The 11,858-nt window shown below is 42.7% G+C and overlaps 1 protein-coding gene across 3 annotated transcripts in view; it reads left to right on the top strand.

The window, feature by feature from the left end:
* The window catches only part of PIK3R5 (phosphoinositide-3-kinase, regulatory subunit 5), a 73,676-nt gene that overhangs the window by 51,898 nt on the left and 9,920 nt on the right, over positions 1-11,858 (top strand). For all 3 annotated transcript variants that reach the window (XM_006863418.1, XM_006863419.1, XM_006863417.1), the window contains 2 exons: positions 263-401; positions 10,991-11,060. In XM_006863418.1, coding sequence (XP_006863480.1) covers positions 263-401; positions 10,991-11,060 — 209 coding nt within the window. The remainder of the gene's footprint in view (positions 1-262; positions 402-10,990; positions 11,061-11,858) is intronic.

The following is an 11,858-nucleotide window of genomic DNA, read 5'->3' as shown; positions in this document are numbered from 1 at the left end:
TCCGACTCAATGGCACCTGACAACAACAACAACAAACACTGAAGACCATTCACCAAAATGAATGACAACAACAATGTTTAGTAAAAACAAGATTCTTACTATCGAGACACCCTGGGTTTCCTCTTGCCCATCTGTAACTCAGTCTCTGTGGGTAACTTCAGTTCTTCTTGGTCTTGTCCTAGGAGAATTATTGCCAGAAGTGTGGGGGGCGGGGAGCCTGCCTATCAGTGAGCTTTTTCTCATCCAGACCTCTCCGTTCCAGACACCACACTTCCCGCCCGACTCAGATCTCCTTCTGAAGGCAGCCAGAACCTACCACCGCTTCCTGACCTGGCCTGCTCCTTACTGTAGCATCTGCCAGGAACTCCTCACCTTCATTGACGCTGAACTCAAGGCTCCAGGTGAGTGTTGAGACAGCCAACACATGGGGCCAGGGCACACGATCCAGATGAACACAGCTTTTCTTAAACTCTTCTTTGACTGTGACTCTCCTCACCTTGAATCCTCCTGCTCATTACTGTCCGGGCCCTGAAACAAAGCCCAGGAGTTACTTCTTCTTGGGACATATGACAGGAAATGGCTGATTCTGCACAGGCTGAAAGCAGTAAACATGGGAAAGAACTGAAGGTGCAATTCTTTGAGAAAACTGGAACCCAGTGTTCAGGGCAAGGGGACCCCGCCACTTGACTCTGCTTCTGTTTTGGTTAAGGTGAAGGGTCTCTTAGAGACTTCCTATGTCTGATAGGGCCTAAGAATATTGACAGGAGGTGACTGGTACTAGGAAAGGAGAGAGAGGTCAGTGGCTGCCAGGGGTCTGACGTTATCTGAGTTTTCGTGTGTGTGATCTGAAGAGTAGGAGTTCTTGAAAAATTGCAGATGCTGTCACCAGCGAGCACGTGGCATCTAAGAAAACCATTACAGGGCAAGAGAAAACGTGATCAAGTATGGCTTGCTGAGAGGTAGCCAATATTAGAAAATCGATTAACATAATCCACCACATCGATAACGCAAAACAATAAAATTACATTAACATCTGAATCCATGCCTTTAAGACATTCAGTACAATTCAATATATCCATTCCTGGTACTCAAGACTCCTCTAGTATGTAGAAGCTATTAATGTATGAAAGGAGCCCTGTATATTAGGTAGTAATGTGGCTAAAAAAGCTCAGTTGCCAACTAAAAAGGTTAGAGGTTCAAATCTACTAAGTGCTCTGTAGAAGAAAGATGTAGCAGTCTGTCTCTATACAGATTTGTTGTGGTGGTTATGCCAGTAAGTCAGTTTTGACTCATAGCAATCCTGTAAATGGTTTCTAAGAATGACTGGTAGGTTTGAACTGCCAACCATGTGGTTAGCAGTCCAGTACTTATCCTATAGTGCCCCACCAGGACTCCCTATAAAGATTTACAGACTTGGGAATCCTATAGGGCTGTTGGACTCTGTCCTGTCAGTCGGCTTTGAGTTGAAATTGACTTGTCCTTCATTTAATAATCGACCAAGATGAAATTCTGGAGACTTCCCATGCAAATTCAGAATCTTCCTCTTTCTGTTTAAAAGTATTTTGCTTATGCAAAACCCCAAACTCAACAAACAAATTAATAATATTTCCTCTTCTGGAGAAGATAAAATTTTAATTATTTACAGGTCAAACAATCGCTTATTTGTCAAGACCAAGAGAATCACCTGAACAGCTCTAATAAGCGTGTAGCTTTTCCATATACTTATCGCTAGTAAGAAAACATAAGTAAATAAATAAAATTTATAGTCACAACTAAAAACAGAAAATAAATCAAAGAAATGTGAATCATTTACATAGAGAAAATAATGAAACTTTTAACAAATTGTATTTATTTTGTTGTTAAGGATAGGAGCCCTGATGGTGCAGTAGTTAAGTGCTTGCCCGCCAGCCAAAACCTGAGCAGTTTGAACCCAGGCACTAGTTGATACAAAGATGTGGCAGTTTGCTTGCATAAAGATGACAGCCTTGAAAACGCTATGGGACAGGCGGTTCTACTGTGTCTTCTAGGGTCACTGTGAAATGTACTCAGCAAAGCATATACAAGCCCACAGTTTCTACGTGTACAATGCAATGACATGATTACATTCTTTGAGTTATGCAACTATTTATCAGCCTTCTTTTCTAAATTGTTTCTCCTCCATTCACATAAACTCACTGCCCCCTAAGAGTCCATCTAATCTTTGAGTTGCTGTTGTCAACTGGATCCCAAACAGACTGACGTTTTTGTTTTTTCCTGCTGGTCTTTCTTTCAGGAAGTATCTTCTGTTCCTCTAGCCATTCTGGGCTGGTCTACATGTCCTTTCAAATGGGAATGTCCCACCTCAGAAGGTTCTGGCTGGGGCTCAGGATTCCACCTAAGGTCCTATACACTACAAAGGTGCCACAAGAAACCTATTTCACTGGGAAAGTTCTAGAATCCCTTTTAGGTATTCCAATCAGTTACACGCTGAAGACAGGCTTATAAGCTTTCTATAATCATGTTTCCCGACAATCCATTCTGTCCCACTCAAGTGGAATACAATACTAGGCAAGGGAAACCAATATTCATAAGGCAGTCAAGCATCTTAGTATTCTTTCCCCTCTTCAGGCTATGCCTCGATCCCTGTATCCCAGAGCCTTGTTGTTCCAAGGTTGAGCATACATCACTATTTACCTCTGTCCCATTTAGCCTATGCAAACCCACCTGAGCGTTCCCCTATCTACCTTGTTCTTCCATCCCTCTCCCCTTTCTTGTGTATTGCCCTCCCCTTCCTTGTATATTGTCCTTCCCAACACCCAAACTATGATGTGTCTTATTCCCTAACCTGTGTTTTACTGTCTCGTCCCTCCCACCCCGATAATCACCAAAGATTTTTTTTTTTTTTCTTTTAGTATGGGTATCTTTTCTTAAGCTTTTACAATAATGGTCTTATGCACTATTTGTCCTTTTGTGACTGACTTAATTTCACTCAGCATAATGTCTCAAGGTTCATCCATGTTCTGTGGTGGTTTGCAGCTTCCTTGTTATTGTTCAAAGTAGCATAATATTCCATTGTGTGTATGTACCAAAGTTTGTTTATGCATTCTTCCATTGATGGGCACTTAGGCTGTCTCCATCTTCGTGTGTAGTGTGGTGTTAAACATTGGTGTGCATATATCTACTCGTGTTCTGGCTTGTATTTCCTGTGGATATATACCGAGTAGAGGAATTGTGGAATCATGAGGTGTATCTATTTCCAACTTTCTGAGGAAGCGCTGTACTGTTTTCCAGAGTGGCTGGACCATTTTGCATTCCCAGCAGCAACGTAGGAGGGTCCCAGTCTCTCCACATCCTCACCACTATTTATTGTCCTCTGCTTTTATTGAACTTGCTATTATTGTTGGTATGAGATGATAGCTCATTGTTGTTTTGATTTGTATCTCTCAGATGGCTAATGATCATGAACAATTTCTTCATATGTTTGTTGATTGCCTGAATACCCTCCTTGGTGATGTCCTGTGCTCATTTTTTAATTGGGTTATTTGTCTTTTTCTTGGAGAGGCATTGTAGCTTTCCTGTAGATTTTAGAGATGAGTCCCTGGTCTATGTATGTGTTAGTTTTCTTTTTTCTTTTACATCTGCATGCATTTAAGTTTAGTACTAAGAGCATTTAATTCTCCTCACACAAAAACAATAAAAGTACTAAACTTTTCATTTCCAACAACATGCGGATCCTGGAAAACCCAGGGCTGAAGCTTTGTGTGTAAACTCCTGAGGCAGTCGTGATTTCCTTCCCCGTAATTTGACTTATCTGTCTGTCTGTTTTGATGAAGGAACAGAGCCGGCACAATAAACTAGGGTTGGCCAACCTAAAAGCCTACCTACCTATCATGTAGCCTTCACCTGATGGAAGGAGCATGGATGGGAGAGATACAAGAGCAGGAAACCCTGGGGAGGAGGTTGTTGGATTAAGAAAGGTCCTGGGGTACATGATGTCTGCCAACCTCATGTTCCAAGGCACCCTAAATAAGCAAACCAGTTTTTAAAAAATCTTCTTTGTTTCCTCTCCCCACATTGTCCACTAGAACAAACAAATAGATCAAGATGTCTTCTGGGTTTCATGTTGGTGATTGGAATTTTTTAACAAGAGGCAAAGTTTTTCTGCCTTTCCTTGATGTAGAGAGAAGGGATTTAAAATGCAAATACCTTGACAGGGCCCATGTGTACCAAAGATATAAAATGCCTCTTTCTTATTTTGAAATGGATAGCAGAGTTCTTGGGTTCGGGAAAGGGTGTCTTCTTCTGTGGGGAGACCGCTTCCCAATTTCAAATAGAACCAGCTGCCTCGTCTCAGCTGAACGCATGCTATGTCATGAGGTATTTTTTTTGGGTGGCTGGGTGGGAACTTTTTCCTGGGCAGCCCAGCTAGCAGATGTTCAGCAGAGGGGTGGGCTGTGGTGAGGCCCAGACCCTGGGACAGTACAGTTCTAAGAGCCAGGTAGAGCCATATCTGAACATGTCAGTGGGATAAGTAAGGGTCCTATGGCCCCTTTGAGCCCTTGTCACTGGACCTTCCCTTCACATTGCTTCTGGGAGCGTGCTGTGGTCTGCGTGGAGGTCCCCTGTAGGGGTGAGACATCCTGCTGACCTAGGAGAAGGCAAGTGCTTGGAAAGAGATGCTCAGACCCCGCTTGTCCTTGCCAGAAACATCTCTCAAAGGAAAAGCAGAACTGAAATCGGCAACCATTATCTCTCCCTCATGTCAGAGAACTATTTCTAGTTAAAAACCGAGTTCTCTCACAAAAATCGAGTGAGTTTGTTCCACAGATATATTCAACTCATGAATGAGGGAACCAATAGAATCGTAGAGCAGGTTAAAAAAAGGCACGAGAAATTGAGATCGTGTGGAAAAAGAATGCTGGAATAATGAGATCTGGGAGCGCAGCGGGTTGAGTGCTAGAATGTTCACCACAAGGTTGGTGCTTCAAACTCATCAGCTACGTCACTCGAAAAAGATGAGACTGTCTGCTCCCGTTAAGATTTATAACCTTAAAAACCCTAAGGAATAGTTCTGCTTTCTCCTACAGGGTTGCCATGAGTTGGAATTGATTTGACAGCACTGGGTTTGGTTTAGATTTGGGAATAAGATGATAAAGTTAGATACAAAATTAGCTAATTTCTTTTTAAAGAAAAAAAGAAACAATAGTTGGTTATTAATTCCTACTCATGGTAACCCCATATGTATCAGAGTAGAACTGTGCTCTGTAAGGTTTTCGGTGGCTTGAACTTTTCTGTTAGCTGTCAAACTTAATAACTGTATGTTGTTGTTAACATCTTGTCAGTGCTGATTCAGTGACCCTGTATAGGGTTTTCTAGGAGTGGCTGGTGAATTTGAACTGCCGACCTTGCAGTCCAGTGCTATATTCTACAGTGCCACACCATAGGGGGATAAAACTGTAACATTTGGGGTTACTTTTTCTACCAGAAAAAAATTCATTTGTAACTTATCATACAAGCGGAGCCTCTGACTTTATAGAGCCTAAGCCCTAATCAATAGCAAATAGTAATTCTAACAGATTGCTTTCCTCTACATGATCCTTACGTTAGAAATTTTAGTGTGACTTTTTAAAGCATGCTGTAATATTTTTGCCTTACTTCTGACTTCTTTTTGGCCCCGATCATTATTCTTGACACTGGATTCTTGATGTGGGGATAAACACTAGACTGGTAACCCCAAAGTTGGTAGTTCAAACCCACCAGCTGCTCCTTGGAAACCTTAGATAGAATCACTGTGAGCTGGAACCAGTTCAACAGCACTTAACAACAACAACAACAACAACAACACCCCTGCTGAGATGGGTCGTGTGAAGAAATTGAGAGAGGGTTAGAATTAAAGCTCTCTTAGGAGATGCTCAAGAACTCAGTGGTTATCTTCTGGTACCAAACCATCATGACTTCAGATTGTGGCTCATCTACTCACTGGCTGAAGAGATCTTGGGCAAGACGTTTAACTTACATGAGATGACTGTCTTCATCTAATATGTAACATGAGGTGGCTTCAAAAGTGCTTGGAAAAATTCTATTGCTTTTAATTCTGTTTTTCCACAAACTTCTTGACATCCCTTCGTATGGGAGTAAGAATGGCTGCCTGTGAATGCATTTTGTAAGTATTAATGCTGGTCTTCATTTCGGAGTCCTTGTAAAAAAAAAAAAAACAAAAAAACTGTGGTATGGCTGGAAAAAACCCTCAACAAGTTGAAGATAAATGACAAACTAAAAAAATATATAAGCAATGAAAAATTATTGTGTCAAGCCCATGAAGAGTTCTTCTGAGCCAGTTAAATAATAGGGATAGGAGCCAATGGAAATAGGAGCAAAGGTCGTGATGCAAGCACATAAAAAAAGATGGCTGTGCTCTAAGTGAAAGGTTGGAGGGTTCTAGTCCACTCAGTGACAACTCTGGACAAAAAGGCATGTGGTTGATTTCCACAAAAATCAACCATTAGAAAAAAAATTAAGATGAACCATTGAAAATCCTATTGGAATACAGTTCTATTTGACACGCATGGAGTGACCATGAATCAGGGTCGATTTGATGGCAGCTGGCTATATTAATTTTGCAATCCATTAATGAACCATCATCTGCTGTTTGAAAAACACCAGTCTAGATGCTCTGTAACAAATGGATCCTGGCAAGATCACGGTGAGAAAATGACAGGGACCCGGGAGCTGGGCAGTCCACCCATGGAGCCTTAGGGAGCTAGTTGCCATGAGAGACAAGTGAAGCATTTCATCTTTCTTTGATGTGGCTGCGCAGCCCAGGAAACAGACCAGGTTATCAAGCCTGTGAGCCTCCCCCATCTTCCTGACTCCACTCCCAGTAGGGTCACCCACTACCTCCACTCTGGGAGTGGCAGGAAACCATGTCAGTGCTGCCTCTGGGTTCTGCTTACCTCAGCCTTCTTGAGCTCAATTCAAATGTTTATTAACTATTTACTCTGTGCACCCAGGGCAACGTTTGCTTCCTAGGAATTTATGCATAATCTTGAGGGACACTAGAGGGCCTCTTAGGCCTGTGAGTTACTCAGAAATGTTCATAGCACATCTCTCCTCAATAATCACATCTCACCGAGACCGTCCTCTTGAAGGATGAAGGAACAAGTAGTAGTATTCCCAATTTATATGTGAGAAAACTAAGATTCAGAGAAATGAAAAGTTACTTACCCAAGCCATAAGGTCAAGTGTGGTAAGGAGGAGCCTGGGCCTTGGTATTACAAAGACCACTGGACAATGAAAAGGCAAGACAGGAAAAGAATGAGTGCATCCAGATTGTGGTTGGTGAGGAATATTGAATATACCACAGACTGCCAGAAAAACGAACTTATCAGTCTTTGAAGAAACATAAACAGAATGCTTTTTAGAAGTGAGGAAGGCAAGACTTTAGCTCGCTTACTGTAGACATGCCATTAAGCAAGACCAATCGCTAGAAAAGGACTTCATGTTTGGTAAAGTGGTGTGGTTGTTAGGTGCCCTTGGTTTTGATTCATAGAGAGCCTATGAACAATAGAATGAAACACGGCCCCGTCCTACACCATTCTCGCAATTTTGTCACGTATGAGCCACTGTTACAGCCGCTGTGTCAGTTTGTCTCCTTGGCAGTCTGTCTTTTTCTTCCAGAGATTGGTCCCTCCTGATAACATGCCCAGACTATGAGACAGTCTCCCCATCCTTACTTTCAGGGAACATTCTAACTGTTCTCCCAAGACAGATTTATGTGTTCTCTAGGCAGTCTATGGTACTTTTCAATATTCTTCTCCAACATCATACTCTCCAACATCATAATTCAAATGCATTGATTCTTCTCCAGTCTTCCTTATTCATCATCTAGATTTTGCATGCAGATGAGGCTATTGAAGATACCATGACTTGGGTCAGGCTCACCTTAGTCCTCAACTGACATCTTCAGTTTTTAACACTTGAAGGAGGTCTTTTGCAGCAGATTTGCCTAATGTAATACATCATTTGATTCCTTGATGGCTGCTTCCATGAGTGTTGATTGTGGATCCAAGTAAAATGAAATCTTTGACAACTTTGATGTTATCTCCATTTATCATGATGTTATTTATTGGTTGAGTTGTGAGGATTTTTGTCGTCTTTGTACTGAGGTTCAATTCATACTGTAAGCTGTAGTCTTTGATCTTCATCAGTAAGTACTTCAAATCCTCTTCACTTCCTGCAAGCAAGATTGTGTCATCTGCATACCTCAGGTTGTTGATGGGTCTTCTTCCAATCTTGAATTGATGCTGTGTTCTTCATATAATTCAGCTTCTTGGATTATTTGCTCAACATACACGTTCAATAAGTATGATGAAAGAATACAAGCCTGAGACACACCTTTCCTGATTTTAAACTTATTCAGTATCCCATAGTTTTGTTTGAATGACTGCCTCTTGGTCTATGTACATGTTCATGATGAGCACAATTAAGTGTTCTAGGATTCCCATTCTTCTCAGTGCTATCCATAATTTGTTATGGTCCACACAGATTATGGTCTTGGCATAGTCGATAAAACACAAGTCCTGGTGTGGTTCTGTAGGATAAGCACTAGACTGCTAACCACAAGGTTGGCAATTCAAACCCACCAGCTGCTCCTAGGAAACCCTATACAACAAGGTCATTATGAATTGGAACTGATTTGACATCACTTAACAAAAACAAAACATCTTTCTGGTATCCTCTGCTTTCAGCCAAGATCTGTCTGATATCAGCAATGATAACCTTAATTCCACGTCTCTTCTGAATCCAACGTAAATTTCTGCTAACTCCCCATTGATGTACTATTGCATTTTTTTTTTTATTATCTTCAGCAAATTTTATTTGCATGTGATATTTATGATACTGCTTGATGGTGTCCCCATTCCATTGGGACGTTTTTCTTTGGAAAGGGCACAGATATGGATTTCTTCCAATCGGTTGGCCAGGTAGCTGTTTTCTGCATAGCTAAGTGAGCGCCTCCACTGCTGTATCAGTTTGTCGAAACATTTCAGTTTGTAGTCCATTGATTTCTGGAGCCTTGTTTATACCCAGTGCCTTCAGTGCAGCTTGGACTTCTTCCTTCATACCATCAGTTCTTGATCATATGGTATCTCTTGAAACGGCTGAACATCAAGCAGTTGTTTTTGGAATAGTGACTGTGTATTCCTTCCATCTTCTTTTGGTGCTTCGTACATCATGCAGTATTTTGTCTTTCAATATTGCAAGTCAAGACTTGAATTTTTTCTTTAGTTCTTTCAGCTTAAGGGATGGTGAGTGTGTTCTTCCCTTTTGTTTTTCTGACAAGGTCTTTGCACTACATCTGACAGCATTCCACTGCGATTCTGCAAAGATTTTCAGTGCTTAACCTTTCAGAAGTGGTCTACCTTTTCTTCTTCCTAGTCTGTCTAAGTCTGGAAGCTCACTGAAATCTGTCCACCATGGGTGACCCAGCTGGTGGCATAGCTTCCAGAATCACGACTACAGGCAAACCACCACAGTACGACAAACTGACAGACAAGTGGTAGTGGTAAAGTAGAGGACAAAACAACTTCAACCGTGGAACCAGCCAGTGATGACAGGAGCAGGCAGTGTAGTTGGTGTTTACTTACATAGGTAAACTAGGCATGGAGCATGAAGGACATGGAGTGCCTTGGCAAGGAGCTGTGGAACCAGCCAGTGATGACAGGAGCAGGCAGTGTAGTTGGTGCTTACTTACATAGGTAAACTAGGCATGAAGCCTGAAGGACATGGAGTGCCTTGGCAAGGAGCCGTGGAACCAGCCAGTGATCACAGGAGCAGGCAGTGTAGTTGGTGCTTACTTACCTAGGTAAACTAGGCATGGAGCCTGAAGGACGTGGAGTGCCTTGGCAAGGAGCTTGAACCACCATCATAACTTCTTGCTGCCCACTCCCCACCCATATCGGGGGGGGGTGCCTTTTGATTTTCTGGGGGCTGTAGTAAGTGGTAGAATTGTCATCTTATATACAAGAGACCTGGGTTTGATTCCCAGCCAGTGTACCCCACAAACCATTCATTTGTCATTGGAGGCTTACTTGTTGTTGCTATGATGCTAAAGGGATTTTAGTGGAGCTAAAATAAGTCTTATTCTTCCTAGAATAAGACTAGGAAGAAAGTCCTGGCAATCTGATTCCCAGAATCAGCCAACAGCCCTAGAGATCACAGTGGTCCAAATCCCATTGTACATGGGCCACTACCTTTTGACTTCCTGTTTGCTAGCACCTGGCACAGGAACAACACAGGCAGGTTTTTGGTTCATTCTTTGGGCCAGCGTTGGTTAAGAAGTAAGAAGGTCCTAGGAAGTCATGCTGAGGGATGTGGGAGGAAACCCATGAGCCTGGAAAAGGGAGCAGTAACAGGAATCTGGGAACAACAGGGCCACATGACACTGATTCAAAGTCTCAGAGGAGCAAACCTTTCCAGACGGGTGGGATAGAGCTGAAGTAGAATCCTGGAATCACAGATAGTTAAAGGTACCTATCAGACACCACCAGTCTAACCTGCTGCTTTTGAGGGACACTGAGGCCAGCTGTGTGCCCAACACCACAAAAAGGAGCCAAAAAGAGCTTACGCTTCTTTCCTGGGTGCTTCACCCTCAATCCCTTTCACTCTTGCCAGGCTGTCCCCCGAGCCCAGGGATGAAGCTTAGGAAGAGTGGCTGAGAAGGTGAGGAAAGTAGGGCAGCTAGAAAGGCTGAAGAAATCCAGAGCAGAGTGAGGCCCAGGACATAGAGGGAGACTTAGAGGCTGAGGTTTAAAAATAAAAGGGATGTTTCTTTTGAGGAGCTCGTGTCACAAAGTGCCAGGCACACAGGTGGTGTCTAAATACCAGCTTTCTTGCCCCCAGGTCCTCACCCAGGAGCGTCCAACTCAAGCGTGTGGTTTCCTGTAAGGCACTGGAAATGATTGGTGGGAGAACCAGTAAGCCCATCCATGAACTCGCTTCTTTTTTCTCACAGGAATCTCCTACCAGAGGCTGGTGAGGGCTGAGCAGGGCCTGCCCACAAGGAGTCACCGCAGCTCCATTGTGTGAGTGATCTTGGGACGGAGGGACTGAGGGAGGAGGAGGGACATGGAAGGCCGGCCCCTGCACCTGGCTTTCCCTCCATTACCCCAGACACAGCTGCATAAATAATCACTATCATGGAAAGTAGTGTCATAGAATAATGTGCTGGACCGCAAGGTTGGTGGTTCAGATTCACCTCAGAAACCTTATACAGGGTTGCTAGGAGTCAGAACTGACTCGAAGGCACTTAATAACAACAACAACAATCATGGAAGGAGCTCTGACAGTGTAGTGGCGTATGAGTTAGTCTGTTATCAACAAGGTCAGCAGTTCAAATTCACCAGCCGCTCTGCAGGAGAAAGATGAGGTTTTCTGCTCCTGTAAAGATGTACAGCCTCAGAGTCACTATAAGTTGGAACCGACTCCGCGGCACAGAATCACCACCACCACCATCATTTACCTGGAGCACTGGTATGTGGCTGAAGGATAAACACTGGGCTGCTAACCAAAAGGTCAGCTGTTCAAAACCAAGAGCTGCTCCTCAGAAACCCTATACAGGGTCGCTATGAGTTGGAACCAACTCCACAGCACTTAACAGTAAATTCCAAAAAACAATAGATATACAATGAAGGGAAAAAGGTTATGATCCCAAAACACACCAACTAAGGGATCTTTTACTTTTCAAGGCAGTAGAAAGATTTTCTTAGATATGCAAATATTATGAAAATGTATCACACAGATTATTTTTCTTTAAAATAATTATGCTAATACGTATTACATGTATTACATGGCACTGGTAGTGAATGTGGAGACCACTTAAA

Source organism: Chrysochloris asiatica, unplaced genomic scaffold, assembly GCF_000296735.1.
Source record: "Chrysochloris asiatica unplaced genomic scaffold, ChrAsi1.0 scaffold00054, whole genome shotgun sequence".
NCBI classification, from domain to species: Eukaryota; Metazoa; Chordata; class Mammalia; order Afrosoricida; family Chrysochloridae; genus Chrysochloris; species Chrysochloris asiatica.
Note: the sequence above shows the minus strand (reverse complement) of the source record. Positions and strands in the feature narration are given on the sequence as shown.